A 26078-nucleotide genomic window follows, 5' to 3' on the forward strand; every position below is an offset into this window, starting at 1 on the left:
GTGGCTGTTGTGCTTGAGGAGATGGGAGGAGCTCAGACAGAGGACACATCAGGTGTGTCACCTAAAAAAAAACGCTTTCTATTCAGTAAATGCTGAAGTATGAACATGTGTGACAGATTTCCTGAACATCTGTTCTCCATCAGAGAGAAATCATCTGATGGAGAGTTTTTACACGGACAGAGTAAGCACACATCTGAGCGCGCAGTGACGCACTTCTCTTTTTTCTCCTGCGGGTGGGCGTGTCCTCTGACGTCACATGAACCTGAACCGTAGAAACTTCAATCCTGCAGCTCTGAACCTGCGTGACAGCGGCTTCATCCAGGTAACATTTATCACGGACAGCACAGAGAAGCAGGCTCAGACCCGCCGTCAGACTTTAACTGTGAGAAACTTTCTGTGACCTCGAGGTGAATTTTCGGTTCAGGTAATAAACGCGGAACATTTGGACCGGAAGTAAACGATATAGTTCATGTCGTATTTTTGTCTGTAAATCTGTGTGAAAGTAAGATTGAACCGGTGACTTAATTAAAAAACGGGATAAAGTACAGAAAAACTGCTCACCTCATGATTACATCATATCTCTGTGACAGTAACGCAGCCGAGGTGCGATGGGAAGACGCGGAAATGGAGCGCGGTAACACAAGAACACTTGCTTTCACTTCTCTGCTCGCTCTTCGTCGTTTAAACCTGGTTAAAGTTAAAGCTGAGGAGTGCAGTGCTGTTGTGAAAGGTTTGATCAGGAATCAGGAAAAGTAAAGTCTGTCACTGTGTCCTGATACAGGCCTGTTCTGTGGGCTGTGTTCTTTGGATCAGAGGCTGTAGAACCAGCTTGGACCGTGTTTGGTGTTCCTGATATGGTTCATGGACCTTAATCTGCTCTCTCTGTATAATCTGCTGTATAATCTCTCTGAAATGATGCGACTCAAGGATTAAACTGAGATAAATATCTCTGTTAACTAGGCCTCCGACACCATTTTAGGTATTAGAGTAGGAGGAGCCAAGGCTTTTTTTTCTTGAACTTTATTAACATGTATACTTAAACATTATTGTCCATTTTTACCTGCGATAATCAATTTATTATTTATTTTTTCTATATAACTAAGTTCTGTTTTACTTTTGTCTGTTAATATATTTTTCAAATGTGACTACTGAATAAAATAAACAGACTGATGAAGCTCTGACTGTAAACAGCTGCTTTTGGCTCAGTGGGGTCACCACAGGGTCGCTCCACCTGTTTGGCTTGGCAGATCGTGGGGTTGTCCGATGCCTCCCCACAGGAATCACATCAGGCAGGGCTCACACACAGGTTAGAAATAAAGTTTCAGAGAAAAAATAAATGTTCATATAAAAGAGTACTGTGAGAAGCAGTCCTGTATAATTATAACCTGTATGCACACTTGGCCACCTTTACATGATATAAAAGTACAAGTGAAAACAACCTGCTTTAAAACACATCATGAAGCGATATGCATAATTACACAACAATAAGCTCACACTACTCTCACAGAACAACAGTTATAAACTGGTGCTTCAGGGTCTGTCCTTAACAATGATGCTGTGTTTGTGTGAAGGCTGCTTGTGTGCAGCAGCATCTATATTTGAAGCACCATCTGCTGTGATTTCTACAACCTGGTGTTCAGATTCACTTTTACAGCTCAGATGTAAATAGACTTTATACCTTGTGAATAAATTACTTCAAGTTTTCACTCCATATGATACAGAGGTGGAAGTCACCTGCAGCTCGACTGGTTTCTGAAGATACAACATGAGGTGTTGTGTTTGTGAGTTCGACGCATTAACAAATTAACATTTTGAACTTTTCTCTCCTCAGGTTCTTAAACCCGACAGTTTGTCTCCAGATGAGGTAATAAATATCTGCTCATCTCGTCTGTTTCCAGCAGAGCGGCAAAATGGCAACTGCAGAAACAGGTGAGTGAGTGATGCAGACCCATCCAGAGTCAGCCTGGATGATGTAATGTTTCTCACTGTGCGTATATTCACCGCATCAGTGTCTGATGTTGTGTTCGTTACCTCTAATCACATGTGTAGGCCTTGTTTCTCAGTAGGAAAGTGTTCTGTTACTCTATAATAAATACATCTGGCTTTCTCCAGCTCTCAGCTTCAGTGGCGTGTATTTCAAAATGAAGGAACTGCATATTTGATTTGGCATCGATTTTTGCATCAGATGAAACCTACCTGTGTAACCAGACTTTGGAGCAACAGGGACAGCGTACTAGCTTGTGCACTGCACAAGGTTGGGATTGTGTTGCCTCCTTGTTGGAACTGGGACCTTTTGTAAGGTGTGCATGCTAAACCTACAGTATAGAAATGAACAGTGCATCAGCTAACCTTGAGCTGTGTCCTCTTCTTTTTATTTATCCAGCATTCCTTTGATACTTGCTTTGTAAAAACAAAGTTAAATTTTTTTTCCATAGTGTAGGGTTAGAATGATTGCCTAACACATGAAAGGTCTCCAGTTTGTATTATTATAGGATCTTTACCTTACACTATAGAGCGTCTTGAGGTGACTGTTGTTGTGATTTGGTGCTATTTAAATTGAATTAAATTGAAAAGTCTGAAATAAACGCTTTATTTTTGAAAGCGTGCCTCTGGGGCAACAATTTTATTGTCAATGTCAATATTGTAGTTAAGTGAACACGAAAATCTAAGTTCCCAGAACTCTGGATCTTAATAAAGTTAACAACAGTCACAAGTGTTGTAGTTGGGAAGAACTATGACCCCAGTGCAGACTGACAGGCAGACTTGAAGCTTAAAACAACCTTTCATTAAAGGTGTAAAAAATTCATGGAACACAAGGGACTAAGATCATGGCAGCAGGCAAACAGTTTGATGTGACCAAGGGTTAAGGAGAGATAAGGGCTATAAACACACTAAGAGTAATTAGGGAGGTTGGACAAGCCAAGTGAGCACAACTAAAACTCAAAGGAGAACAAGACTGAGGGAAATAAAACTGGACACTAAACACATGAAGCAGGAAGTACCAAAATAAAACAGGAAATAAATATTGAAGCAAGGACTCAGCATATGAACTTGACAGAAGGAAAACCATGAAGACGGAGGGCACAGAAAGGAAACACTAGGAAGTCTATCAAACCAAGGTCATCAGTAACTAAAGATTAAAGACACCAATACTAGGCCATAGAACACCAATATTAAAGGAGCATGCTATAATAATAATAAGTAAGTAAGTAAGTAAAATTTTATTTATATAGCACATTTCTAGATAGAGATCACAAAGTGCTTTACAAGATATAACAGATTAAAAAGACAAAATACAAACAAAGTTAGCAAAAAGCAGTTTTAAAAAGATGTGTTTTTAGCTGTTTTTTAAAAGTAATCAATGAATCAGCGGATCGTAAGTCCTGAGGAAGGGAATTCCACAGTCTGGCGGCCACAGTAGCAAAAGCTCTATCACCCCTAGTTTTCAGTCTCGTATACTGAATGACAAGTAGGCCCTGACTACTCGACCTCAGAGACCTACTAGGGGCATAGGGCTGTAAAAGTTCAATAATATATGGTGGTGCTTGTTGTTGAAGAGCCTTAAAAGTTAAAACCAAAATCTTAAAATGGACTCTAAATTCGACAGGAAGCCAATGTAACTGCATAAGCAACGGTGTTATATGTGAATATTTAGAAGCTTTCATCAAAAGTCTTGCTGCAGCATTCTGAACGATCTGCAGACGCTCCAAAGAACCTTTGTTTAGACAAGTAAACAGGGAATTGCAATAGTCCAGTCGTGAAGAGATAAAAGCATGAATAACAATCTCCAGTTCGGTATAGGATATTATAGAGCTCAATTTAGAAATATTTCTTAAATGATAAAAGCAAGACCGAACAAGAGATTTAACAAGACTATCTAACGTAAGAGCAGGATCAAGGATAATCCCTAAGTTCCTGACAGATGGTTTTACAAACGTTGAAAGAGGACCAAGAGCATTTATTATACTGGGTATATGTCTATCTGGGGCACATAAGAGGACTTCGGTTTTATTTTCATTTAGTTGGAGGAAGTTTTCAGCCATCCAGCCTTTAATGGTTTCCAAGCACACATTTAGAAGCTGCAGCTTCGAGGCCTCTTCCGGTTTAAAAGATATATAGAGTTGGATATCGTCTGCATAACAATGGTAACAAATATCCTCAAAAGGGCTCAAAATGTGCTGGAGAGGGAGTAAATAAACTAGAAACAGTAATGGCCCTAGCACAGAGCCTTGTGGCACACCAAAAGACAGGGACGCAGAAGATGATCTATACTTAGAAACTGCCACAGAAGAATATCGTTCAGAGAGATACGAGGAGAACCATTTCAATGCAGTCCCAGAGACACCGACCCAGTGTTTCAGCCTGTTAAGTAAAATATAGTGGTCAACAGTATCAAAGGCCGACGTAAGATCCAACATTAAGAGAACAGAACATTTACCTGCATCGCTTTGTAACAAAATGTCATTAGAAACTCTAAGAAGGGCTGTTTCAGTGGAATGAACTTTACGAAAGCCAGATTGAAATTTGTCGAAAATACTATATTTATCTAAAACTGCTGTAAGCTGCTTAGCCACGATCTTCTCTAGAATCTTAGCAATTAACGGAATTTTTGAGATCGGTCTATAATTGCTAGTGAGAGATGGGTCCAGCATAGGCTTTTTTTAACAAGGGATGTATAACAGCAGTTTTAAAATAGGCAGGGACTATGCCCGAGGCCAAGGAGGTATTAATTATAGTAAGAATACAGGGACCAGTAGAGTAAAAGACATTTTTGAATAATGATGCAGGTAAAAAATCAAGAGAGCAAGAGGATAATTTTGTTGCACTAACTATTTTTCCCAGCTCTGGTAGTGAAACAGGTGAAAAACCTTCTAAAACAACAGGCCGAGCTGGCGTGGGAACTGACAGCGCAGACGCTGAAAAAGACAGGTTTTTCCTTATGTTGCTAATTTTTTCTAAAAAGAAAGCAAGAAAAGTTTCATAATCTTCAACAGAAGAAATAATGGCAGCAGGTGGAGCAGGAGTAATAATATTAGTAATAGTATCAAATAAAACTTTAGGATTACCTCTGCTCTTTGCAACCAACTGAGAAAAGTAAGCAGCCCTCGCAACTCTAATAGCATTGTTAAAGGAGGCTAAAAGATCCTTTAAATAAAGGAGATGAACATTTAAGTGGGTTTTCCTCCATAACCGCTCAGCTTTACGACAATTACGTTTTATAAGACGAATGTTGTCATTTAACCAGGGTACAGACTTAGAAACAAGCACAGGTCTCATTTTAATCGGACAGATTTCATCTAAGATCGAAAGACAATGATAATTGAATAGATCTATAGAAAAATCAACATCGTTTTGTGGGGATAATGTTAAATTAAAAGCATCAGAGAACTTCTGTGCTGTGGAGGAGTTTAAAGTGTGGGAAATAACTGTCCGATGAACAGGAGACATAGGCTCATAGAAAGACATATTAAAAAAGACACAATAATGGTCAGAAATAAAAATGTTCTTAGAACAAATATAATCAATATTCAGACCCAAAGAAAAAACAAGGTCCAGTGTATGGCCTTTGTTATGTGTGGGGCCAGATACATGTTGGATAAAATGAAAAGAGTCCATGATGCTGGTAAAACCCCTAGCAAAGAGGTCAGACTCATCATCAACATGTATATTAAAATCTCCCACAAGAAGCAATTTAGACAACCTCATAGTAGAGGACAGAAAATCACTAAACTTGGCTAAAAATGAGCTGTTTGGGCCAGGAGGGCGATAAACCAACGCACAGTAAAAAGGATCCTTCTTTCCGATTTTGATGAGCACATTTCAATAGTCAAAGTCAAGAACACAGGGAAGCATGATTTACCATTTTAAGAAATTAACCATTTTAGGAAAATAAAATGCCCGAGGGCCCGCATCTGGTAGCCGGGCCTTAGTCCAGGGGCTCGGCCGGGCACAGCCTGAAAAAGGGACTTGGGCCCATTCTCCTGTAGGCTCAACACCTGCAGGGGGCGCCATAGTGGTTGGGTGCAATGTGTGTCAGGCAGAAGCCAGGAGTGGAGGAACTGGCAGACCGATCCCGGCTACCATGACTAGCAATTGGGACATGGAATGTCACCTCCCTGGTGGGAAAGGAGCCTGAGTTAGTGCGTGAGGTTGAGAGGTATTGTCTAAATATAGTCGGGCTCACCTCAACACACGGCTTGGACTCTGGAACCAGTCTCCTGGAGAGGGGTTGGACTTTGTCTCAGTCTGGAGTTGGCCCTGGTGAGAGGCGGCGGGCTGTGGTGGGTATTCTAGTATCCCCTCAGCTTGCTGCCTGTGCATTGGGGTTGTTCCCAGTGGATGAGAGGGTTTGTTCCCTGCGCCTTCGGGTCAGGGAATGTGTCCGGACTGTCGTCTGCGCTTATGCGACGCTTCAGAGTTGCTTGGGCAGAGTGCTTGAGGGTGCTCCATGTGGGGACTCTGTTGTCTTACTGGGAGACTTTAACGCTCACGTGGGCAACAACAGTGAAACCCGGAGGGCCCTGATTGGGAGGAACGGCTTCCCGGATCAGAACCCGAGTGTTTTTTTGTTGTTGGAATTCTGTGCAAATCACATTTTGTCCATATTTAACACCATGTACGAACATAAGGGTGTCAATAAGCACGTGGCACCAGGATGCCCTAGGTCACAGGTCGATGAACGATTTTGTAATTGTATCACCAGACCTGTGACCATATATTCTGTACACTCGGGTAAAGAGAGGGGCTGAGCTGTCAACTGATCACCACCTGGTGGTGAGTCGGATCAGGTGGCGGGGGAAGATGCTGGACAGAACTGGCGGACCCTCACTATACATTTATTGTGAGGGTTGTGGTTCCCATCTTTTAGAAGGGGAACAGATGGTGTGTTCCAACTATAGGGGGAATCATACTCCTCAGCATCCCCGGGAACCTAGGGACCAATAAAGTATTCTTAAAGTCTATGCCAGGGTGCTTTAAAGGAGAATTTGTCTGTTAGTTGAACCTTGGATACAGGAGGAACAATGTAGTTTTTGTCCTGGTGGTTGAACACTGGATTAGCTCTTTACCCTCTCGAGAATACTCGAGGGTGCATGGGAGTTTTCCCAACCAGTCTAAATGTGTTTTGTGGATCCGGAGAAGGCATTTGACCGTGTCCCTCGGAGTGTCCTGTGTGAGGTTTTTCGGGAGTATGGGATGTCTGGCCCATTTCTACGGGCCACTCGATCCTTATACAACCATTGCAAGAGCTTGGTCCACATAGCCAGCAATAAGTCAGACTCATTTTCGGTGGGTGATGGACTCCGCCAGGGCTGCCCTTTGTCACCGATTCTGTTCATAATTCTTATGGACAGAATTGCTAGGGGTAGCCACATCATCTGCAGATGAGAGATTATATCTCTCGGCTGGCCTGGGAACGCCTTGGTGTTCCCCCAGATAAGCTGGAGGAGGTGGCTGGGGAGAGGGAGGTCTGGGCTTCTCTGCTTAGGCTGCTGCCCCCGCAACCCAGCCCCGGATAAAGCGGAAGAAGATGGATGGATGGACAAAAATAACATTGTCAAATCCACAAGAACTATGATTCCACAAAAACTCAAAACTCTGGATCAACAACCGAGGGACCCTGATACAGTAACAAGTTGGGAAAGTTTAAATGTGTTCATTCATATTGCTTTGATAATTAGAATGTTTTTTTTTAGCTGGAGAAAGCCTAAATGTTTGAGACCGATGTAAGCGATTTACAGAGCACTGCTAACATCTACTACTGAGAAAGAAAAAAAGCCACCACATATGAGTCAAGGCATCAAACACAGGATCAAATACTGACACAAAGAAAAGCTTCACTAGAAAGAGGTCTGATGTGACGATGGTAGTTATTTATGAACCAGTGTGTCTGTGTGTGTGACATCATCATTGTTTTGTTTTATTACAGGAAACCTTCAACCCCTCAGACACAGCAGCAGCAATCCCACCATAAAACCTTCCAGTGAGTTAAGCTGCAGTTATGGTGTTTACGGTTATTTTACCATTCAGGATGCAAAGTTCAGACTCTCACATTGACTTCTTTCTATCCGTGCCCCCTGCTCTGTTAGATCCGTAGAATTTTCCAAACTTTCTCCATCATCTGATCTTCATCTGTCCAAATCATGTTCCTCACACAGTCCTGTATCTGCCTGGCTGACCCCCACAATCAGGTGTCAGTGTAGCTTTAGCCTTTAGTCTTTGTGATCCAGCTTTTTCCATTTGAACCTTTTTCTGAATCTGTTGCTGCATTGTTGCAGCTTTTTCCTGTCACGTTCCAACATAATCAGTGGACTCTACGTAGTTTCATAAATTTTAGAGTTACCATGTAACTGGAACTCATGACATCGATAATGCCTGACACATTCTGTAGAAAATTCACTTTGTCTTTAGCCTCTGCACTAGCACACAACCCACTCAGAGAAACACCTCATGAAACATCAGCTTCATTAAACAGGAATCATAGCATTACGAAAGGAAAGGAGGAACACCTGACTCAGGCCATGCATTAGTTTAGATGTAGACTGAAGTTAAGTGTCCCCATCCTCACAGGAGAAAGCATAAAAACCTCTGTTTTCCTCACTGCATGTCAACAATTTAATTTCTGTGAATGCCTGATGTGTAGATCTAATTTAGTTTTTATCTTTTCAGTGTCTGAGCTGAGGGTTGTTCTGCTGGGGAACAGCTGGTCTTTGAGGAGAGACGTGGGGAACTTCATACTGGGAGAGACTGAGTTCAGCACCGAGGAGCTGGACTGCTGTGAGACAAGTAGACCACTGAAGGAGAAGAACCTAGTTCTCATCAACACTCCAGATCTGCTGCTTCCAAACATCTCTGAGGACAAATTGAAGGAACATGTAGAAACGTGTGTGAGGCTCTCTGCTCCTGGACCTCATGTGTTCCTGCTGGTTCTACAGCCTGAAGACTTCACTGAGGAGCAAAAACAGAGGCTCTGCAGAGTCCTTCAACTCTTCAGTGATCGATCATTTGACCATTCACTAATTTTCATGTCAACATCCAGAGAAGAGAGTTCATTTGAAAACTGTGTGACTCATCCACCGCTAAAAGAAATGATCAGAATGTGCAGATACAGATACCTGTGGCAGAAGAGCTTTGAACATTCAGAGCTGTTAACACGTTTGGTTCAAACAGCAAAGGAGATAAATGAAGATCGTCTGAGCTGTGATGTATTTGAGGATGAGGAGGGCGGATTATTCATGAGACCAAAGTGTGTTTTAAACCTGGTTCTGTGTGGGAGGAGAGGAGCAGGGAAGACGTCAGCAGCCAAGGCCATTTTAGGTCAGACTGAGCTTCATTCAGTCTCCAACTCATCAGAGTGTGTTAAACATCAGGGAGAGGTGTGTGGACGTTGGGTTTCCCTGGTGGAGCTGCCTGCCTTGTATGGAAAACCTCAGGAGGCAGTGATGGAGGAATCACTCAGGTGTATCTCCCTCTGTGATCCTGAGGGTGTCCATGCCTTCATCCTGGTCCTACCTGTGGATTCCCTCACTGATGAAGACAAGAGAGAGTTAGAGACCATCCAGGACACATTCAGCTCTCGGGTCAATGACTTCACCATGATTCTGTTCACTGTGGACTCAGATCCTACAGATCCAGCTGTTGGTAACTTTGTAAAGGGAAACAAGGACATCCAGGAGCTCTGTGAGAGATTTGGAGGAAGATCAGTTGTTCTCAACATCAAAGAGAAACAGCAGATCCCACAGCTGTTAGATACTGTGGAAAAGATGATAGTTAAAGATTTCGGGTGCTTCTCCAAGGACACAGTCATCAAGGGTCTGACTGAGATGGTGAGGAAGCTTCCAGCTGAACAGAGGAGTGAGGTGGGAGGTGCTGATGGAAAACAGAGCAGAGCGAGAGAACGTAACATCAGCGAGATGAGTGACGACACAAAGGAAGTCCCACAGACAGACGTGGAGAGAGTTTTGAAAGAGAAGGATGAAGAGATGAAGAGGAGAGACGAGGACCTCAAGAAAAAAGAGAAAGAGTTGAAAGGTCTGCGCATGAAAATCAGTGAGCAGACAGGACAGATTGAAGAGGAGAGAAAACTGAGAGCAAAGCAGCTGAAGGATAAAGACGAATCCATCAACAAGGAGCGCAAAGAGAGAAAGAGAGAACGAGAGGAGGAGACGAGGAGACAGAAAAAACAAGAAGAAGTGAGAGTTCAGTCAGAAAGAGAACAAAAGGAAGCAGCTGAGAGGAAGCTGGAGCAGCACAGGAGAGAGATGAAGAAAGAGCGAGAGGCTTGGGGTAAAGAAAGAAAGGAGATCTTGGAGCGATTTCATCAGGAGCAAAAACAGAACCTGGAGGAGGTGAAAGCAAACCACAGAAAGCTGCAGGAAGAGTATCAGTGGAAGAGGAGGAAGTGGACATATTCATGGGTTGCTGCCTTATTGTCATTAATAATGTTTTTATTATATTATATCTTTACCACAAACACTACAGAGAGCGCAAAGGCAGAGAAGGGTCTGTGAGCTTGGAGCGTTTGCTAAGATGTAAACTACCCTGATGGAGTTTGTTCAAGCTACTTTAAATAAGAGTGAAATTACTCATTTACACTTCAAATGGAATCATGAACTATAATAAAAAAGTCACATCCTGCTGCCACTCAACGAAACAACAAACATCAAGCTGTAATTACAAAAAGTGAACGTCTCACTTTTTACAGGAATGTGCAGAACTAACAAAAGTCTTGGTTTGTGTTCAGTGTCATCAGCAGGACACCTGCCAGGGTTCATGTGGGTGTCTGCTTAGTTACACAGGTTACTCCTAAAATAGCACACAGTAAATGTGAACAGTTATTAATATACAGCAGTAATGAGAGCTTTCAGGAGGTGTATCTGTGTAGACTGTCCCTGTTTCACTGTGGTCAAACTCGTGTCTGACAATAACAGCAGAGTCATCTTATGTTCAGTTGCATAAATGCCATGAGCTGCCATGTGATTGGCTGATGAGAGACTTGCATTGATGAGAAGTGGAACAGGTGTACCTAAAGAAGTGGCCAGTGAGTTTGTGTCATTGTGTAGGTTGGAGGACTTTTTGAATGTGATCGCTTTACTGTGCTGTTAACCTGAGCAATCACTAGATGGCGCTGTTGCATTGTTTTTGCCTGCTAGAGTTTTGGCTTTCCAAACTAACACTATCAAACAATTTTATGTTAAATTACTCAACAGATGTTTACTTCATCCCAATCACAAGCCATATGAACAGCAAACAGTTAATTTTTTCCCTTTACCTTTGTTAGATCACATTTATGAATTAATGTGCTCGTTTTTTGTTTTGTTTTTTTGTTTTTTTTTTAAATAAAATGTTATAATAAAAAAAATAAATCAGTTATAATCAAGTGGAGTGAGTGGAAAGACACAACACATTTACACGTGAAACAATATGTTTCACAACTAAATGGGATCAGGTGCTCATCAATGGTGACATTAGGCCCAGGGTTGTAAAACAGGGGAGGCGGTGCACACACTTATCCCACACTGTCCTGATGGCAGCTAGCTTGACTCTCTGCCGTCGAGCTGGTCTGTCGTCTCGGTTATCAAAACGGATAATCCTGGAAATTTTGTGGAAGTTTTCCAGAGACATTGATGCACGGAAAGGTTCTTGCCGGTTTCTGCATCCCACAGGGATTCTGTCGATTCCCCTTTGGACCTGAAAACTCCTGCAAGGATAAGAACCCCAAAGTAGGCCTTTGGGGTTCTTAGATGGATTTGATCCATCTCCTTCCACCTCTCTCCAAAAACACACCTTCCTTCTAGATTACTGCAATCCAGAATAATTTTCTGGATGGAATCTGGGATGAAAAGCTCAAATGAAGACTTGATGTCCTGCACATGAGTAACTGTCAGCCGTGTTGGCCTTGGCTTATCACAGTAACAGCTCTGCAGGGTGGCTCATTTCTTGTGCAAGAAGACCATTCAATTTCACCAGTTATTGACATCCATATTTCTTCACTTGCTGTCTGGTGGGCTTGTTCTGGTCCTGGAGCTGGCAGCAGATGGGGTACTCGTCTTTGTTTTGTTACTAAATGGTGCTCAACCTCATCCTCTTCTTCAAAGTCACTGTCAGACTGAATTTTCAGAAATGTGAAATATTCTGAAACCTCTTTGTCAACATCATCATCCGAAGCCCCTCTCTCTTCCAAAATCAATTGGATGGCCCTCGCAGCAGATAATCTTTTGCCATCTTGATCAGTTGTGATAAAGAACCACACTGGCAAAGTCTTATTTATAGTATTATGCCCCTAATTTGCAGGTCGGACAGGGTATGAGAACATAAAATTTGGATTCCTCAAGAAAGAGGGTAAAATGTGCGGGAATGTCAGAGCAGACGGTGTTGATGGTTGAATTTTCAACAATGCTGCAACTTTGCGCGGGAGCAGGAGGGGAAGAAAACACTATCAGCAGCACCAGAAAGGAGGAGGACAGAGTGTGGGAACACAGGATCTGCACTTTCAACACTTTTATTAGGCCTGGGTCCAGTGGACCCGAACACCTTGTGTGTAATGTAAATGCGTGGGGGGAGGTACAGTATGAGGTCATTGAAAATGAGTTTGGATTTATGTTCTTCACAGAAAATAAGCCAAAGCCAATGAATTTCAGGTTGAAAAAATAATTAATTGTTTAATTTTTCTTTAGAAAAAAACTGAAAACGGGTCTCACAGACCCGAACACCATACAAGGGTTAAAAAGTATTAAAGTAAAGCAGTTTCTGTTCTTTCATCTCCGAAAACAAGAAGCCACTCAGCTGTTTGGACCCATGCTTTACATTACTGCCATCTTGTGGTTGCAGTTGGCTATTGTTGCTGGAAGGTCCACGTACCGTTGAACTCATTAGAAACTGTAGTGTGCCTCTATCTCACAGCTGTGTTTGCCATGTGCGAGTAAAAGAGATGGACATCAGAGGGACGGCTCAGGCTGGGTGATTTGGAGATAAAGTTAAGAGCCTTGGCTGAGATTGTACATGTTCAGAGAAGGTACAGTGGATATATTGGACAAAGAATGATGGATCTGGAGCTGACAGGCAGGAGGAAAAGAGGAACATTTTGGATGACGTTGTTGAATGTAGTAAAGAAAGACATGCAGTAGAGTTGGTGTGACAGATACTGGGGTGACATGGAGACAGATGATCTGCTGTGGCTACACCTACAACCTGAATAACAGAAAAGTTGAGATGTTTTTATTTTAACAAAATGAAAAATAAAAGACTTTCAAATAACATCAGAACATAAATAACATGACAAATGTTTAAACTGAGAAATTTTACAATTTCACGCCCAAAATGAGTTCATATCAAATGTGATGCTTACTACAAGTCTCTGAATAGTTGGTAAACGGGCATGTTTGTCACGGTGTAGCTCCTCCTTTTTTTTTCAAAACAGTTTGAAGACATCTGGGTATCGAGGTTACAAGTATCTGGAGATTTGTCTTGATGCATCCTCAATCATCCAGGAAAATAAATCTCCAAAGGTTGATTCTGTTCATCTGGACGTAGCGTTTTGTGGGAGAAACGTTTCGTCATCATCCAAGTGACTTCTTCAGTCTCAGCTGACTGCAGGTTTCCCCAGTCTTATAAACACAACATTAGTTTACGCTGTACTGTCAACCTGTGCCTCATCCTGTCATGTGACTTATTGAGATTGACTGACAAGAGATGTGAGTGGGCGTTAAGGCGTCTGGGAAGGGCTCTCAAAACTGGGTTATAGATGGCAGACAGTTGGTGTCATAAGCCCCGCCCTCTGCTCAAACCATCTGTCCAAAATGTGAACATTGGCATCCTCGAAAGAGTGACCTGTTTGTAAGTCAACACTGACCTTGGAATCACTGAAGTACAAAAAAGGCTCCTAACTGAAGAGATGAACCAGTGTTTTGTCTCCACATCACAGACAAGATTAAACTCGTCTGTGATGTTTCAACACTTTGTTACGAGCAGCCTGTCACAAAAACACAGAACATGTTTGAATCTATGAAAAATGCCAATGAAAACATTTTGACAGGAATAAAAACGTATTTTGAACCATTAAGGTGACTCCCGAAGAGCTTTCAGGGGAAAACGTGAAATATAGACTTGCGCAGCACTCTGCACACCTCCTCTTTCATTCCACACTTCTCTCACAGCAACAAGTTCAGCTCACGAGTCAGATCCAACAAACCGTTAGAAACAGTGCGTCCATGATCGATCGGCAGACTGATCAGGAGAAGTAGTGATTGATCGCATGCATCACAGATAAAACTGATCATGAGGTGAGTGTCTGTGTTTCGTAATTATTTTGGTGACACTTCACAGACGAAGCTGGATCCAGTTTTCTGTTCACTTCAAACAAAAACTGAGCGTCAGCTTTAAAGAACTACACACTGAGTTTTATTACGGATGAAATTCAGATCATTTGAGGAGGAATTAGAAGCAGCTCATCAGCTGATTCTGTATTTATTGATTTATTTATTAAGCAAAGACAGTCAGTGGATTTTCATTCAGACTGGTTTCAGCTGGAAAATGTCACCAAATATTTAAGTTGAAATTTTTCATAGTTTTATTTCAGACTGATGACGTAACGGCGATTCCTCTGTTACAGATTCTGTGGTCACAACAAAGCAGAGCAGCAGAGGACAGCAAAGTGTGTTTGAGTCCAGCTTCATGAGCATTTAATGTGCTGGTCATAAAAAGTTCCAGTGTTATAAAGTTACTGCTGTTGTGTTGTGCTGCTTCCTCACTTGTCTGAGGTGGTCAGTTGCTGCATTCACAGGATGCAGCGTTTAAGCAACATCTGAATTCCAAACACAGTCTCTGATCTCTGGCTGAAGTTTCTTCCTCCCACCTGAGCTCACCACAGTGTGAAGGTCATATCAGGTCAGGTCTAGATTGTTGCTCTTTAAAGTTCAAACTATAAAGGTAAAATAATTATAGCAGACACCTGCTCGTTCTTCTGTAGTTCACAAAAGTCTCTTTTTTCTTCCTTCCAGCTGAATGTGTCTGATGATTTCAGCAGTGATATTATGGCCAGTGCAGCAGCTGGTGAGTCTTTATTACTCTGATACATCCTGTCCCAGTGGGCACACATCACACAGACGTTCAGGCCTTCAAACCCAATCTGAGGCTGGAAAAGACAAAGCAGAGTCAGGTCGGATTATAGCAGTTTATTTTTCATATAACATTATAATCAGTGGCGTGCACAGACATTTTGGGGGGCAAGTGCTCCAGGGGGAAAAAGGGCACTTTTTGCATATGTGGAAAACCTTTTCTTTTTATAATAAAAAAAATCGCACAGGTTAAATGCAATTTGACTTTTATTTTCTCCTTTCTCAGCCTCTCTTTCCTAGGCATTATGCTTGCTGAAATTAGTAAATAAATAGACCAAAATGTATGAGAACGAATAAGACTGACTGTGGTCATTACAAGAACAGGGCAGAATGGTCGTTTTCACAGGCAATTGGGAACTGCCTATTTTTTCTTTAGCAAATTAATGTGTTAATGTTGCCAATATGTTACACCAAAAAAAATTAACATGTCTAACCAGTGCTTCTCAAAACTTTTAACATGCACCACCCCCAACACCGTACCCTTCAAACTACCAATAACAACGTCACTGTTCTGTCGCAATCAGGTCACAACACAGTGCGTAAATGTCTGCGAGCATCGCTGAGTCAGTAACAACCAGTTAGGCTAAAGACTGCATCTTTAGACAGTTGGACGGTGTTCTAACTTTCTCACAGGAGACACCTACTAAAGACAGTCAAAGACATTAATTTCAATCTTACCAAAGTAGGACAGTAGTTGACGTTAGTTATGGAAAGGCTAATCCACAAAAACGGAGAAACGTCCATAATTCTATTATTCATAATCATGTCAAGGTTTTAGGTTTTTCTGCAGTTCCATCTCTAAAAAGTGTGATGTCTTCCCGTCACTGACTTCAGTTTGGAAACTTTGTATTTATTCACAGATTTCCGTGAGATCATCCTAAAATTTGTAACGAAAAATGGGCTCAAAAGAGCCCTCTGCCTAACGGCATGTAGCCTATAGCATAACGTGATATTTTCAATAGTGTATGCAAAAAGGTCGGAATTGATGGAGAGTGGGGTTGCCTAAATGGTTTAGGTTACATTTTAAATGTGTCGTTTTTTTGTTTATCCATATGGATGGATGGAGGGGGCAAGCTGGCAAAGTTTGTCATGTGCAGTTTCTGACAGGCTACTTCACAACAAAACAATTGCAGGTTGGTCTTAGAGGGCAAACAGAATAATTTCACTCGATTCATGGGTTACCTGACTGGTTGGGAAGGGAAAGAGCTGCCGTGTTGTCCGCCGTGGCTCCCAGTCGCTATAGTTAGCCTACTATGCCTACTCCAAGTAGTCCTATGTCATGCCGCTGCTACACGCCTCACAACAAATGAACTGCAAGCGTGTTCACGTGACACGGTGACAGTGAAAAAGCGACAGGGTTCGGGTGTCTTTGAAGAAGGGGCACAAATCAAGCCATTATTTTCACACCTTTTTAAATCTTTAAAAAAAAATCAGCTTAAAAAAAAAAATCACGTCTTTCAAAAGGGCACTTTTTTGGACTGAGGGCAAAAGGGCAAGTGCTTCAGCACCACCTCGTCTCTATCTGTGCACGCCAGTGATTATAATACAACATGTCACATCACCTGTAATTTTAATGACCTAAAATTACCCACCAGCACTTCCATCAGCATGAAGGAGTAAGAATTTAAATTGTTACAGGCCTGAAGAAATAAGTCACACTGTAGGTTTTCATCAAGTAATCAGGTATTAAGAGTATTTTAGAAGAAATGAGACACAAAGCACAGTGTAGGTCATTTTAAATAGTTGGTTACAGTACACATCAAACTGAGATAAGAGCCGTTTTTTCTTTGTTATTACCTGGAAAAATGAAGCCTGTGAAACATCATCGGCTGAATGATGCGCACGTTTGCAAAGTACATTTCTCACTGCTGTGCACAAAAATACATCAGCTTCAGAAAAACCTGTGAAACAAGTTTTGACTCAAGTGAAATTCTTGTCCATTAAGTCATTGTGATATCAAATCCCAAAGAGGAGGGCTCATCTGAGGACTACACCAAGCGTCCACCCTTAGAAGCTGTGGTCAGACTGTGCAGAAACAGATACTCGTGGAAGAGGAAACTTGATCACGCAGAGAAGTTAAAGCACTCGTGTGAGATTGTAAAGGAGAACAATGGAGAACGTGAGCTGTGACAGATTTGAGACTGAGGATCCTGCTTTAACCAAGACGTCCGAACAATTCAAAGTTTCTGATGAAAGTCGTCTTCAACCCTTTAAATTGAACATGAACACGTGTATTAGGTCTTTTTGAGTAAGTGAACTGAGCTGAATCTGCCGCAGTCATGCAGACGGCCCTCATTTTACTTCATTGAAACACTTTATAAAAATCTGAATAATTCAGGTTTAATAAAGAGAACCAAAGGAATACATTTCTCACTTGTTGTAGAAGAGACGGTTATCATTATTACATCATTACAAAAATGACGGAACCAGTGAAAGTGGAACTGATGTGCTTTGTTGTTTTGCAGGAAAGTATCAGAACTGTTTTTCATTTTGTTTTAAAGATCCTGCAACAAAAGTCAAAATTTGTGGAGAGAAATCGTTTTTGTCTTCTTTCCCCTGAAAGTTTCTCCTGATTTTCAGAAACCTGAATGAAAACAATTTGTTGTTGTAGTGTTACTAAAGTAGTACTTTTACAAAATCTGTCAGCTGCAGATTTTTCTTTTTATAAGTTTTATATTCAGATAAATTATCTGACATCATTACATTTCTGATGAATCTTGTGTTTTTTCAAAGACTTCAGAGAAATTCAAATTAAGCAAACAGCTGATTGACCCGTTTCACATGTCATCAGTTAAATAGCAGCTCCTCTCTGTGGGGCTGATTACTGCTAATTAAAACGATTGAATGAACTGGTTGATGACACTATTCTGTCAATTCTGACTGAAAGCGTGTCAGTATGAGTATAAACACATGAGGAAAAGACTAATATCTAATATCACTTGTTTGAAATAGACCTCAAAATGAGTTTTGTCCATATTCTGCATGAATCAAAGAAAGTTTGAAAGTTTCCCTTTAATTTTTGCTCGATGACACAATGACAGCGCAGTCAATGCATCTCACCACGAAACTGTTTTTTTTGTATAGTTTCAGTCATTATGCAAATATCCTGGTTATAAGACCTGACCTGCAGTCAGCTGAGACTGAAGATGAGTGACGAAGTTTTTTTCCTTCAAAAATTGTCCAGATGAACAGAATCAACTTTTGGGGAAAATTTTTTTTATTATTTGTTTGTCATAAAATGTAAGAATTACAATAAACTCTGTGAAGATGCAGTATTTATATACTGTGGGCCAGTGGATGAAGTGATGTAAGGAAACACATCATGATTAAAAGCACTGTGGAGTAATCTAATCGTAGCTCTGGCATTGCAGCAGTTACAGAGGAACCACATTTATCTTCCACTTACTGTATTTTAAAATAAAGTCAGAGGTTTCCTGATGATTCTTCTGTCCATCTCTTTGTGGACACTAACGTAGGCGTGTGGATTCAGTGATCAGAACTGTGTGATTTTATGGTAATGACAGGAATGTTTTAGCGTCTCACACAAAGTTTGCTTTAGGCCTACCAAAGTCGTCCCAGGCCTGCAGTAACTGTAGCAAGATCAGTAACAGCATGAATAACTGTAGCAGCATTAGTAGCAGCATTAGTAACTGTATCAGTAACTGTATCAGTAACTGTATCAGTAACTGTATCCCACACTCTGGCAAAGTCTTCCACTCCTTGAGGCACCTGCAGGGAGAAAACATCACGGGAAGTGAGCAGACATCCTGATGAACAGAAGACTGCCATGATTCAAAACTCCATTCAGACCTAGTTTCTTATCAGATAGAGAAATAAAATGAGTGTAAAAGCAAAATTCCTCCGCCTGGGCTGCCGTGCACCTCTGCATATCTGCTTCAACGTGTGACCCCGCCCCTCCCCGGACAGTCGAGGATGAGTGCACTAACATGCCTGCAGGCTGATGTTTTAATGAGTGTTTGATGGAAAATGACAATAGCAGAGTTTGTGCTCTCTCGTCCAGTCAGTGCCGTTCTTCACGCCTGTCTCATCAGCACAAACACTTTAAAGGGGACAATCTAGGCCTTCAGCAATAATACAGACGGCAATGTATTTAAAAATCTGACCTTTAAGATCTTAACTTAAAAAAACCAAACAAACATCTGTCACATAGGAAAGAAGCATCAATATCTGATGAGCAGACGTATTAACTTGGCCTTAATGTGTTTTATTTGGTGGTGTTTGGTGCAGTTTTCTTGTGTTGTGGGGTTTTTCAACAGGAGATGGGGAACTCTAACATGTTGTTTTGTTCACGTTTGTACATCTTAATTTTTAAGTGAAATGTGCTTTATACACTATATGCATATAAGGCACCCTTTTCCTTTGTGTGATGCATTTTTCTCTGTTTTTACAAAAAGGGAACAAAGATGTTTAACTCAACCTTGGATGATCCGACTTGTTCTTACTGAGGTGATGTGAAACATGCATTCTTTTTTTGGTAATGTGCTGGAAAAGCTTGAAAGCTTGAGCTTTTTTTTTTACATGCATATCTGATTAAATGAGGTTTTTATAATGAGTTTTTGATCCAATTTTCAAAACACTTTAAATGTGACCTGTTCATTTAAAAACTCCTCTTTAACAGGAAGAAACCTCCAACAGAACCAGGCTGAGGGAGGGGCGGGGCCATCTGCCACCACGAGGGGAGTAGGAGACACAACATCCACATGAAGATCTCCTGTTTACATGTACAGTGCTGAATATGTTTTAAAGCTAAAGTTTAGTCAGTAGGAGATAGATGATGTCTTTACATTATGTTTCTGCAAATGCATTCTCTGTTAATCTGAATCCAGTCAAAACCTGCTGAAATGGGATTCATCAGTAGAATTCAAATAAAGGGTCAAACAGGAAATGAGCTTCCAGCAGCACAGATCTTGTTCTTTGCAAACAGATTCTGTATTTTCTGTCTACATGGTTCCACCCACCTGCTGCGACACAGACACACCATATCGTCGCTCTGTGGCAAAGTGCTCACAGTTACTCCTGATGCTGTGGTACGTTATCTCTCTGCCCACCCAGCTCCTGGCCTCTGTAACAATGACGTCAGCTGGGCGGGGATTATGGGTGGAGTCCAGGCTGTTGTTGATTTGCCACTGGTCATTTCCCACCACAGCCCTCAGATTCTCCTCCCTCACAACCCCCCTCTGAGTTATGACAGTGATGCTGTTGAAACCTGCAAACACATGAAGGATAAACTGGGATCAGAAGTAAAGGCTTCATGATTTCATCTTTTAGAGTGAGCTATGAATCAGTTTCATGTGTGATGTCATTTAAGCTTCTGCTTCCAGACTGGGAGGAGTTAAGCTGTGGGAGGTGTTGTGACAGGTGTGTGCGGGACTTACTGGGCACGACCAAGTGAACCACAGAGCCATCACCAACATACACAGCCCAGTGCTGATAGCTGCCACGGAAGATCTCTATCAAGTCCCCGCGCCGTGGCCTCCGACCATTCTGTGATTTACAGACAGAGAAAATGTTTGAAGCTGACTGTGCTCAGTAACTGCAGCACATTGATGAGAGACTTCCAATTAAACAAATCAATCAATCAAAGCACAGCCACAGACACCAGAAGCAAATGGTTTTCTTACCATGTCAGTGGGTACTTCGTCCACAGACCTCGAGCTGCTTTGATGTTCAGAACCTGCAGGAAAAGATCATTTTATAAACCAAATCCATCCACAGACAGTATCAACCTAATAACACACACAGTGTTAACACGATCAATCTCCTCTGAGTATTTACAGTCAATGTTTGGGGTTACTGCCCTCACATGTGGGTGAAATCACTGAGACATAATATGTCAGCACTGACTTGGCTGAAGGTTAATCGAGCATCCTTAAAAATGATGATGATAATAAAACAGCAGTCTTGTTACATGTGGCATCTTTCTTCAGAGCTTCAGTTAAAACTGAATCAAACAGGTGTTTCTGGTATTTAGCTTTATCACTGATATGTGGACATCAAAGATCAGTGTTAGCAGAATATTTTAACTCAAAATTAAACATTTTGAATTTGTGGTGCACTTTACATGCAGTATAAAAGATGGATGTAGCCACTGATGTCACTCGTTGGCTCTTGTTTTGAAGCCTGGAGTGATTTTACTGTATGATCTGTGTGTTTCATAACCAGGTATGAAGAACATGGATCTGACTGTGAACCTGACTTTTGATGGCTTGTAGTCAAACAACAGCTACCTGGTTTTTTATCCATTACAATCCTCTAAAAATTATTATAATTTACAAAAACCTCATAAACCCGTCACAAATGTGTTTCTTGAAGTCAACATCAGAGGAGCTGAGGCCTTTTTCTCCTACACTTTAATGCAACTGTAAGTCTTAACACAACGTGATGTGTCACGATATTTCTACAGTTGCTTCACTTTTTACACAGAAAGCTAAAATCAGCCTTTCATGGCTGTTATAAATATTTAACATCCTTTATTAAAAAACATAATTAAACCCTCATAGATGAAGAAGACATTGGCATCTCTTATTTTGAAAATCTGCTTCATGTTTTAGCAATCTGCCATTTGACTGGACAGTTTGACTCTGTTTGTAATCAGACTGTGACTGACCAATAAGAATCAGTCATGGGTCAGAGCTCCTCCCCTCTGCACCCAGCAGAGTTTCAGGGTTAACGTGTGAAGGACTCACGAGATGTTGATGTCGATGTTGATGCTGTGCTTCCCATCACCAACTGAACTTGAGCAACGTGAACTACAGATGAGAGGAGCTGCTGGGCTTTCTGGAAGAATTAAAATTCAGTTACACAAACACAAACTTTATTAATGACTCTGTTTATCTTCACAGCAGGATTTTTATGACCAATGAAGCTGAATTTACATTTCAGGAAAGGTTAAACTGTGAATGTCCACAGACTTATATAAGAAACCTCTGCAATGTTAAATCAGGTGAGTCAGTAAATTATGTGACGTCAACAGTGACATAAGATAAGAAATGACATCTTTACAGTGCTTTTTACTTTAAACACCAATGAAGGTAAAGATCAAAGCTGACGGGTTAAAATAAACCAGAATAAATTATTTAAATAAAACTAAACTCATCTTTAGAGAAATATCCTTAGTTTATCAAAGGAGCTTGCAAAGAAAAGCGTCTGGACTTCTTTAAGTTACTTGAAGACGTTTCACCTCTCATCCAAGAAGCTTCTTCAGTTCTAAGGTCAAATGGTGGAGAGTCCCAGATATAAACCTAGTGGGAGTAACCCCCCACAGAGGGACAAAAGGACCCCTGATGATCCTCTAATCGCCTGAGACAAGGTGTGAAACTGGGTGTGGGTCCCAATCAGCCAGGGTTTCGGGTGAGTTCATTGTGAAACCTGGCCCCACCTTATAAGGTGGGGCCAGGTTTCACAATGACCTGGATGACTGAGAACCTTCACAGAAATATCCTTAGTTTGGTTATATGCAGTGTATAAACCGAGAAGACCTGCATGTCTTTACTGTCTCGGGTTACTTTCAGTTTTGTGTGACCCAGCGTGAACTGTGTCTGTTTCCTCCGTGGTTATGAAACGTGTCTTAAAAACACGCAGCTGCTGTACGAAGGTCACGTTCTCCGCATGTCAAGAAATGTTGGGGAATTTTAGCAGCATGGAGGCCGTCGGCTTAAATCACAGTATAATTTAGCATGCCAGGCCAAAGGCACATGGTAAAAGTATTAATCAATATGATCTAATATGGAAAAGTAAAATCAGCCTTTCTTTAACAGGACTGAGCTCTCCACCAATCACAGACACGGGGACTGCAGACAAACTCCATCTCTGATGAAAAGGATTATTGTTGAGGTCACAGGAATCAAACCTGCACCCTTGTTTTGGTGGCAGCTGCTCTTTGGCTGAGTCGGAGACACCCTGTAGTGTGTTTGACACCAGCGGCAGTGTTCGTGTCAAACACCTCTGAGCTCTTTCAGGATAACTGACCAGATACCACGCAGTTTAATAAAGAACAAATCTGATGGTTCCTAGAGGTGACAGTTAGATGACAAAGAAGGAAGCTGTCACATTATTTTCTCTTTCTTTATTGGAGCTTCGCTCCTGTGGTTGGCGGTTATGATGTCGGCGCTGCTGTGTTTGCTGCTCAGCACCGGGTCAGTAAAGAGGGCCCGTCTCATATCAGAGGAGTCACTGTTCCTCCGCGCGCACACGTTACCGGCCACTCGTTTACGGAACATGAACACGCCTACGTCATTCTCGCGCTCCAGGTTTAAATCCTGTCTCACTGAGCGTTTCATGATAAACAAACAGAAAAGTCTGCAGAGCCTCTGTTTTATGAGCTTCTTCGTTTTTCCATAGCTGAGATTTTTTTTTATTTCTTTAATTTTTTTGTTTTATTTTCTTCTCACTGACAAAAATATTAACAATAAAACTTTCACTCGCGCAAACCTCACCTCGGTGCAAGATGCAAACATTCAAACTCGAGTTTGATTTTGGAAAATATCTTATATTTCTATACGCCGGTCAGACCTCGTGCAGCTGATCTAATGATTAATGATTATTGTCAATTTGAAGTCAATCACGTGCCCGCTTTAAATGATAATAATAGGAACTGAAAAAACAATAAAGAGTAAAGTTTAGTTCACTGACCTGTTGACGCTGCAGTTGAAACCGAGAGTCAGAGTAACGTTTCGAGGAGCGGAGGATGAGGCAGTACCGGAAGTCTGTAGGAAAGCGCGCGTGTCCGTGTAAAGAGCAATAACTGTGCCACGCTATAATATGTAAAACAGACCTACACAAACACAAAACATTCATCCATGCAAATGTTTCAGTGTCTCTTTTGTCATCAAGAATAATTTTGTGTCTTTTTCTGTCACTCGGGATTTTGTTTCTAGTTTAATCTGCAAAAAAACGGTGAAACATTCGAGCTGAAACGCCGCAGGCTCCGTGTCTCCATCCAAGTGATGTCACGCATTTCACCAGTGACTGTGTCCGTGGACTTGGAGGCAGCTCGTGCTCCAGGTTCAAACACCTTCATTAAAAATCTTGTGTTTAAGGCTTCGAAACATTTAAAAGACCAAAATGTTTAAGACAAATAAATATTTCATATCTGAGGCGCATGCATGAAACACGCTGTTGTACTCAGAGTTAAATCCCTCAGCTTTCAGGTTTGATCATTTTTATTGTACAAAAGTCAAACTCAGACTGTTACTGGAGGGGGTTTCTGTGGAGCAGATCCACAGACTGACTGTGAAACTCGAAGTGAAACTCAGCTTTTATTACTTTTCTTTCTAACGTTAAAGAATCATTTACACAAACTGGAGGAGACGACAGAAACAGCAGGCAGGTGTGGGAACAGCTGTGTCCACATGGTTTATGTCCATGCAGACGGTTAAAGACACTGAGACACTTCCTCTTCTTCACTTCACCCACTCACTGCATCTGTGTTTTTGCCCCTGAGGTGTGTCTCTGACGTCTTGTGTGCAGCACGTTTTGCTCTCCTGCATCCATGTTTCTAAGAGTCACGTCTCTATATAACACATCTCTGATCGAATGATAGATCTGAGCAGTTTCCTTTGAACAACACATCTGCTGAAATCTGACGAGATGATGCTGAACATGCAGAAATCTCATGCGGCTTCATTGTGGAGTTGGACAAGTGCAGTCATAACACCGTCTCAGCCTTTAACCCTTTAAATCTAGTTAATGTGTTTATTTTACACAGTTTGAGACCTCAGTGTTCCACACTAACAAAATGGAGCATGAAACTACGTGAAACACAGATAAGATTAGATTTCTTTGCACTTCCCATTCTCAGCTGTAGCAGGAGACTCATCCCGGTGCATCAGTGCCAGTATTTCTGTTGTTGGTATAAGTGATTGACCATCTTGCCAAGACTTTATTGGCTGTGGCCTGACCAAAGAGAACACCAAAGTCTTCAATCTTCAAAACACAAAGGCCCAAACTTTATTTATTCATGTCACCCTCAAAGACAGCACATGCTATCGATGCACCATCGAGAGTATTCAGTCTGTCTGTGGTTCTGCCAGCCATCCAGGACCTCTGCAGGTAGACAGGCCTGAAGATCCTCTCTGGTTCCATCCACCACAGCCGTACACTTCACAGAAGCATCAACAGCAGCAGATGGAGGAAGAATTTCTAGCCACAAGCCATCACTGAGCTGCTGAAATATTGGACTGTTTACACCAGGGGTGGGCAGCTCCAGGCCTCGAGGGCCTGCAGCTTTTAGATCTCACCCTGGATCAACACAAATGAATCAAATGATGAGTTCATTACCAGGCCTCTGGAGAACTTCAAGACATGTTGAGGAGTCATTTAGCCGTTTAAATCAGCTGTGTTGGATCAAGGACACGTCTAAAACCTGGAGGCCCCCACCCCTGGTTTACACAATCACTGTACACACTGTGTGTATGTACCACTACCTCTGCACTACAGCTGCTACAGTATTTTTTAGGAATCTGTATTTATTTATTCTTATTCTTTATTCATATATGTTATTTTTTTTATCTAAGTCTTACTTATGTGCAGTTTTCTGTGTGCAATATTGAGGAGGCTGAGTATTTCATTGCTGGCAGTGATGTGCCATTGTTGCCTGTTTATGACAAACAACAACTTGAAACTTGATCTCTCAGATAATGGAGAGGATGTAGTGACTCATCTGTGAAATAACATTTGTGCAAAATCAAATAACACTTAGGTGTATTTTTCTAAATGTTAAATAAAGAATAGGAAACACCTTCAGCTTCTGTGGCAAATTAATTATCTCAACATCAGGCTGTCTGTCCTCTGCTGCTGAACATGATCAAATATATCAGCATACACACAGGTGGGAGCAGTGGCGGTCCTAGCCTGTTTGGTTTGGTGCCCCGGGCGAACACACACACGCACACACACCCCATATTAAGGATTGTACATTAACATAAAACTGTTGTCGGAACCACA

General features: G+C 41.5%; 2 protein-coding genes across 5 annotated transcripts; one reads left to right on the forward strand and one right to left on the reverse strand.

The window, feature by feature from the left end:
* Positions 1 to 246: 246 nt before the first annotated feature.
* On the forward strand, positions 247 to 11363 carry LOC308404208 (GTPase IMAP family member 8-like). 4 transcript variants are annotated; one of them, XM_080894135.1, is made up of 4 exons: positions 247 to 322; positions 1832 to 1929; positions 7928 to 7981; positions 8668 to 11363. In XM_080894135.1, the coding sequence occupies exons 2-4, from the start codon at positions 1911 to 1913 to the stop codon at positions 10506 to 10508; spliced, it is 1914 nt and encodes a 637-aa protein (XP_080750261.1). In that variant the 5' UTR covers positions 247 to 322; positions 1832 to 1910; the 3' UTR covers positions 10509 to 11363. The 4 variants fall into 4 exon arrangements, with proteins under 4 accessions (XP_080750261.1, XP_080750260.1, XP_080750262.1 ...); XM_080894134.1 differs by having other exon boundaries at positions 264 to 424; XM_080894136.1 differs by having other exon boundaries at positions 294 to 382.
* A 6958-nt stretch (positions 11364 to 18321) lies between these two features.
* On the reverse strand, positions 18322 to 23973 carry LOC308404215 (uncharacterized protein). The gene is made up of 6 exons (XM_080894146.1): positions 23766 to 23973; positions 21821 to 21911; positions 20756 to 20808; positions 20510 to 20618; positions 20093 to 20340; positions 18322 to 18842 (listed from the first exon to the last, which is right to left on the reverse strand). Exons 1-6 carry the CDS (start codon positions 23928 to 23930, stop codon positions 18675 to 18677), a joined length of 834 nt encoding a protein of 277 aa, XP_080750272.1. The 5' UTR covers positions 23931 to 23973; the 3' UTR covers positions 18322 to 18674.
* Between the last annotated feature and the right edge of the window lie 2105 nt (positions 23974 to 26078).

Source organism: Rhamphochromis sp. 'chilingali', assembly GCF_963969265.1.
Source record: "Rhamphochromis sp. 'chilingali' genome assembly, chromosome: 10".
NCBI lineage: Eukaryota > Metazoa > Chordata > Actinopteri > Cichliformes > Cichlidae > Rhamphochromis > Rhamphochromis sp. 'chilingali'.

Coding starts and splice junctions, on each gene's coding strand:
- LOC308404208 (XM_080894135.1), top strand. Junction 7,982..8,667: donor TCCCACCATAAAACCTTCCA/GTGAGTTAAGCT, acceptor TTATCTTTTCAG/TGTCTGAGCTGAGGGTTGTT.
- LOC308404215 (XM_080894146.1), bottom strand. CDS start 23,930: ATGAATGTTTTGTGTTTGTGTAGGTCTGTTTTACATATTATAGCGTGG. Junction 20,809..21,820: donor AACATCGACATCAACATCTC/GTGAGTCCTTCA, acceptor CTTTTCCTGCAG/GTTCTGAACATCAAAGCAGC. Junction 20,619..20,755: donor ACGAAGTACCCACTGACATG/GTAAGAAAACCA, acceptor TGTAAATCACAG/AATGGTCGGAGGCCACGGCG.